The sequence below is a fragment of the Capsicum annuum genome, chromosome 10 (assembly GCF_002878395.1).
Source record: "Capsicum annuum cultivar UCD-10X-F1 chromosome 10, UCD10Xv1.1, whole genome shotgun sequence".
NCBI classification, from domain to species: Eukaryota; Viridiplantae; Streptophyta; class Magnoliopsida; order Solanales; family Solanaceae; genus Capsicum; species Capsicum annuum.
In genome coordinates, this window is record NC_061120.1 from 87,669,229 (window position 1) to 87,675,788 (window position 6,560).

Genomic DNA, 6,560 nt, shown 5'->3' on the forward strand with positions numbered 1-6,560 from the left:
GATTCTTTTGGTTGATTACAGGATCTGGGTTGGCTTTATTTTTTGTGCTTTTGTTGTGGGTTTTTGTTGTTTACTCATTTGGGGGTTCTTGAGTTAATTGAAATTCTAGTACTGTAGCAGGTTCTATTTTAGCCCAATTTTATGAAAAGAATGATTTTTTGATTTTTTTGGTTGATTACAGGATCTAGATTGGCTTTGTTTTTGTGTTTTGTTGAGGTTGGCTTTGTGTTTTGTGTTCTGTTGTGGGTTTGCTATTTTACTCATTTTGGAGGTTCTTGAATTTTTTAGATTTATCGTGCTGAAGAATAAATATTGATTCTTTTGTTGAATACAAGATCTGGGTTGGCTTCATTTTTGTGTTTTTGTTGCTGATTTTTGTTATCCTTACTCATTTGGGGGTTCTTGGATTAGTTAAAATCACCGTATACTGTTAACAGGTTCTATTTTAGCCCAATTTTATTTTAAGCCTGTTTTAGCTTATTCTGTTATTGTGCTGAAAGAATAAATATTTGATTTTTTGGTTGAATACAGGATTTGGGTTTGGCTTTTTTCTTTTTTGATTTTGTTAATTTTACTCATTTGGGGTTCTTGAATTAGTTAAAATCATAACACTCTGTTGCAGGTTCTTGAATAAATTTTGATTATAGGATCTGGGTTGGCCTGTGATTTTGTTGTGGGTTGTTATTATTTTACTCATTTGGGGGTTGTTCAATTAGTTAAAATCATAGTATACTATAATTGTTCTGAAGAACAAATTTTGATTCTTTTGGTTGAATACAGGATCTGGGTTTGGCTTATTTTGTGTTTTTGTTAGTTTTACTCATTTGGGGGTTCTTGAATTAGTTGAATTGTAGTATGTTGTAGCAGGTTCTTTCTAGTCCATTTTATAGCTTAACTATTATTATGCTGAAGAATAAATTTTGATTCTTTTGGTTGATTACAGGATTTGGGTTTGCCTTACTTTTTGTTAATTTTCTTTGGGTTCTTGAATTAGTTAGATTGTAATATAGTGTAATGGAGGGTGGTGATGGTGGAGTTTCTGGAAAACCCTCTTACTGGATTGATGTTTGTGAGGACATTTCATGTGATGATCTCATTCAAGATTTTGTTGGGTTTGATGGTAACACGGCGATAACTGGGTCGAGTATTGTCCCCGTTGGGAGTCAATTGGGTACAGATGAGAGTCTTGATCCTTGCTTTTTTGGTGGTATTGATGGGATTCTTGAAAAATTAAAGAATGGTGATGGAAACAACAGCAATAGACATAGTGAAGCTTCAGCTGCACCTGAAATTTCCAAGAACAATGGGATACAAGTTAACAAGGATGTGGAGCACAACACTGGTGATGGGGGAAAGAAGTGTTTATATGAAGGAAAAGGATCTTCTAGGCATAAGGAACGAGGTTATTATGATAAAGAAGAGAGAAATGGAAAAAGGGCGCGACTTAGTGATGATAGCCACCAGAGAGGAGTCTGTGATAGACCTTTGGCTAGGAAGAGGCCCCGGGAGAATGATGACATCAATAGAGTAGGGAGGGATCAAAGAAAAAGAGGAGAAAATCATGGTGGTGGTGTTGGAAGAGATAGGAATGGGAGGGAACCGAGTGGCTTTTGGGAATGGGACAAAGAAAGGAAAGAGTTGGTCTATCGGGTGGGTTCATGGGAAGCCGATAGAAATCGAGAGGGGAAGTTACCAACTGAGAAAAGCCGTGAACCTTCTGGAGATTTTGAGAAGAAAGATGACAAATCAAAGGAACAGGCTCCCAAGGAGCAAGCACGCAAGTATCAGCTGGATGTACTTGAACATGCCAGAAAGAGCAATACCATTGCTTTTCTTGAAACAGGAGCAGGAAAAACACTTATTGCCATCCTCCTCATGAAGAGTCTATGTAGTGAGTTGCAAAAGAAGAACAAGAAAATGCTAGCAGTTTTTCTGGTTCCTAAAGTTCCACTTGTTTATCAGGTACTTCTTTAGCACGTCTCCTGCTTCCCCATTTTCACATCTGTATAAAGTTGAACTGAATTTGATTTGTTGTTTTGGAACACAGCAAGCAGAAGTTATTCGTGAACAAACTGGTTATCAAGTTGGCCATTATTGTGGTGAAATGGGCCAAGATTTTTGGGATGCACGAAGGTGGCAGCGTGAATTTGAAACTAAACAGGTTGCTTCAAGTTTTCTCTTCTAATCTTGTTATTATCATGACGTGTCTACCTACAAGTTTGTGCAACCCCGTATTTGCTAAATATCATTATAGTCTTGTCGACTTTGTCACTTCACTATGTTGCAGGCTTCTCACCCAAGTACTTCTATCTTTTGCAGGTCCTGGTTATGACTGCTCAGATTCTCTTGAACATCTTGAGGCACAGTATAATAAAAATGGAAGCAATTAATCTCCTTATTATGGATGAATGCCACCATGCTGTGAAGAAGCATCCATATTCTTTAGTAATGTCTGAGTTCTATCATACAACACCAAAGGAGAAAAGGCCATCTGTTTTTGGCATGACTGCTTCACCTGTTAACTTGAAGGGTAGTCTTTCTTTTCCTTGATAGCATTTTAACTTGATCCTTTTGGAAGTTATAGTTTGCAGATGAAGTTTCCTCTTCACTTCTTTGTTACTAAATCTCAAACTCGGCTTGGTCATGCCTTTTCCTTTTCTATTTTTCTGTATTTCCAGGTTGCATTAATTCTGTCGAAAGTGATGGCCTTTTTTTTTTTCGAAACTGGTTATTTGTATTCCTCAGCAATAAGGGCTATGCTGGCCACCTCCAAAAGTAGTTACAGGGAAGGGGAAAAAAAGCAGAAATACTTACATATTGTTCTTTACACCAAAAACCTTAGGAAGTAATTACTTTTCATTTAGTCTTTTGTATCTGTTGAAAGTGATGGCCTTGTGAATGAAGTTTCCTCTTCCTTTTGTATTAAATCTTAAACTTAGCTTTATTCATGTTATTTTTCTCTGTGTTCTTATTCCTAATTAGCCACTGCATTTTATAAACTTGTAATGTCTCGATTGATGTAGGTGTTTCCAGCCAAGTTGATTGTGCAATAAAGATTCGTAACTTGGAGACGAAATTAGATTCTGTTGTCTTTACCATAAAGGACCGCAAGGAGCTGGAGAAACATGTGCCAATGCCGTCAGAAGTAGTAGTGGAATATGATAAAGCTGCTAGTCTGTGGTCCTTTCATGAACAAATAAAACAAATGGAATTAACTGTTGAAGAAGCTGCTCAGTTAAGTTCCAAAAGAAGTAAATGGCAATTTATGGGTGCTCGTGATGCTGGAGTTAGAGTTGAGCTCCACCAAGTCTATGGTGTGTCTGAAAGAACTGAAAGTGATGGGGCTGCTAATCTAATTCAAAAGTTGAGGGCTATTAACTATGCTCTTGGTGAACTGGGACAGTGGTCTGCCTATAAGGTAGCAGATGTTACCACATTTGTTGTGCCTTATTACCTTGTAAATGTTATGTTCTTGCATGCTGTTTCTCCTGTGACCCCTTTTTATTTCATAGGTAGCACATTCTTTTTTGATAGCTCTACAAAATGATGAAAGGGCAAGCTACCAGCTCGATGTCAAGTTCCAAGAATCGTACCTGGATAAGGTTGTCTCTCTCTTGCAATGTCAGTTATCAGAGGGAGCCATTGCAGAAAGTAACTTGAATGGTGAGATGGATAAAGGTGACGATCCGAATAGTGATAGGCTTGATGAGATGGAGGAAGGCGAGCTTCTTGGAAGTCATGGTAAGCACCTATTACAGTTAGTTTAATCATGTGCCCATAGTACAACAATTGTTTACAGCTCATATGTTGAATTTTGTGAATGCGGAGAACGTATATGTGATTCTTGGGAAGATATTTATGTGTTCCAATCGGACTTCGGACAACACACCAACATGACGAAAGAAAAAATAATCTCAAGTGGAGTGTGGAATCCTTGCGAGTTTGCCATGACAAATGGTTTTAGGATGGCTCATCTTTTGGAATATTTGGAGTCCTCTTTGGTAAGGAAGCTCAAATATGTCGAGCTTTAGAATCATGTGATTTAGAAGATCGGGTAAAGATTGGAGAGGATAGAAAATGAAGTTCTTCTTCCATCCGATTTTATGTAGAGGTGTTTGATTAGACACAGTTTAAGAAATGAAGACTTTGGGCGCATAAAATAAATATATGCAAGTATTGAATTACCCTTATTACCTATAACTAAATGTGTGATGGTGAGATTACATGTCTTTTCATTTCTCTCTCCTTGTAAATGAATGAACTTTTGCATCAATTATCAAGTGGGTCCAAACAAGTCTTGGGGGTAATTTAGGATGTTATATTTAAATGGTTTCCTAATAGAGAGAAGTGTCATTTTTTTGCAGACGAAATTACGTCTAGTGTCCCCTAAAATTGTTTGGTGTAGAATTTTGTCCCCACTTTATGAGTTCTAACATTTCCTTATAGTTGAACAGGTTCACTGTTTTGAAATGCCTTGAACGTCTGCCTTATGGGCAAAAGTTAGAACTTATGTATGATGAGGCATCATAACTAAGTTCCAGCTTTTGCCTATAAGGCAGACTTCTGCCAGTTGAGCAGGTTTACTGTCTTAAAAAAGTCCTGAACGTCTGCCTTATGGGCAAAAGTTCTTATGTCTGATGGCAACATACTTAAGTTCTAACTTTTGTGTATAAGACAGAACTTTTGGTCAATTGTGCAGGTTTATTGTCTTGAATTGTCTTGAAATGTCCTGAATGTGTGCAAAAGTTAGATTGTCTTGGAAGGTCCTGAACGTGGGCAACGGTTAGATGGTCTGCCTTATGTATAAAATTTGTTAAGTGGGGCCAAAAGATCTAGACCATCCCTTATGAAGGCTATTTTATAGGACTTTTCTTATGTGAGGCAAAATATGAAGATCGACCTATTTTAGGGCCATTTTTGTAGTTGATCCTTTTTTTGGACAACCTAAAAAAGATGGTATGTCACATGAAATGGGACAGGGGATTTATTTATTGTTTAGAAATGGGACAGGGATGTATTTATTGTTTAATAAAGAAAAGTCTCCTTAATAGTGGACCACTCTCTAGTATAAGGTATGTGCTTCTTGTCTTCGCTTACTATTCCAACTTCAATTAGTAAGAGAAATTGATAAGTTAATTAGGGAATTCTTATGGGTTGAACATATTATGAAGGACGTTACCATAGGCATCTTTACATTCTTTGTTAACGATCTTGAATTGTAGAGATTCCTTCCCAAGACATTATTAAGAAAGGTGATTCTAGCAATATTATGGATAGTTCCTTGAGTAGGTCACAATCTGACACAAACAAGTCTTAATTAGAGGTATTATGAAGGCATGCTGATACAAGATCGACAAGGAAGACACTTAACACGCACCAAAAATAGTTCACAATTTGAAGAGTCAAGGACCCGTTTTGGTGACCACTCTTGGATTCGCTACACAACAACAATAATGAAGAAATTACAAGGAGTGTATCACACCATCAACCAACCCAAACTAATATTATCAACCCAAGAGGATGAAACAAGATGAACAACAATTATATGGAAACAACAATTACAAACGGCTTACAATAACAAGAGACAACGGTTACAAGAATTATAGCAAGACTAAAATAGAAAGATAGACAAATGGAGATGTAGTCTTACGAACCCAAGAGCCTATTCCACTCTTGGACCCTTACGTGACCTTAAGGGAACAGGATCCCCAAGCAATCAACGTCTCAAAACTAGCTACCAACACAAGTGATATCCACACTTGTTTATAAGTGATATCCACACTTGTACTCATACTCTCAAGAGTAGTCTCACAATATTCATCAAAGTTATGAGAAAATGACCTAATATGTTTTATTTATAGCCTAGGTTACAACTTATTACAAAATGACTAAAATGCCCTTAATGAGCCATGGCAAAGGGGCGGCCTTGGAGTGTGCATATTGGATGGCTTTGGAGTGTTGAGACTTGCTCTCTACACTTCAAAGCTTGTTCCATTGGTTGGGCAACCACCCGAGCTCGAGTCTTTACGTATTGGTCCACAATCACGATCTTACTTGTATCATCCTCCCCTTCTTGAAAAAGGATTCGACCTCGAATCTGAACCTTGCAAAACAATAGGAAGGACAAGCAAAAACAAGTTCCTCAAGGTATGAGGGTTAGGATTAGTGTAATCAATCATAGCATCTTGTCGTGGCTCAAACTTCACATACACCCAAACATCCCTCTTACCTGAATACCTTCCCAAGAAAGAGTCAACTAGTCTATCCACATAAGTGTGACAAGAAACAAAGAACAAGAGTTGCTCATCAAGTGGAAAACATACTCTTCTTGGAACAACAAATAGGCTTGAAAGCCGAGATAGGAAGGCCATAAGTTCCATGCACATTTAAGTCATTCGAAAAGACATCCTCATCACCATACTTCAAATGATCACCGGGATCAAATGGGTGGAGTGTCTATGTACATGGGTTTTTCTATTACTAGTACAACAATCATATATCCCCTCTATACTAACATGGTCTACAACAAAAACAACTAGAGGGTCATCCATAGTCAATCG

The 6,560-nt window shown here is 37.5% G+C and overlaps 1 protein-coding gene across 1 annotated transcript in view; it reads left to right on the forward strand.

The window, feature by feature from the left end:
* Positions 1–918: 918 nt before the first annotated feature.
* The window catches only part of LOC107845244 (endoribonuclease Dicer homolog 1), a 25,267-nt gene continuing 19,625 nt past the window's right edge, over positions 919–6,560 (forward strand). The window contains exons 1-5 of the mRNA XM_047398053.1: positions 919–1,962; positions 2,048–2,161; positions 2,320–2,530; positions 3,024–3,418; positions 3,513–3,741. Of these exons, the coding sequence (XP_047254009.1) occupies positions 1,015–1,962; positions 2,048–2,161; positions 2,320–2,530; positions 3,024–3,418; positions 3,513–3,741 (1,897 nt within the window). The 5' untranslated portion in view covers positions 919–1,014. The remainder of the gene's footprint in view (positions 1,963–2,047; positions 2,162–2,319; positions 2,531–3,023; positions 3,419–3,512; positions 3,742–6,560) is intronic.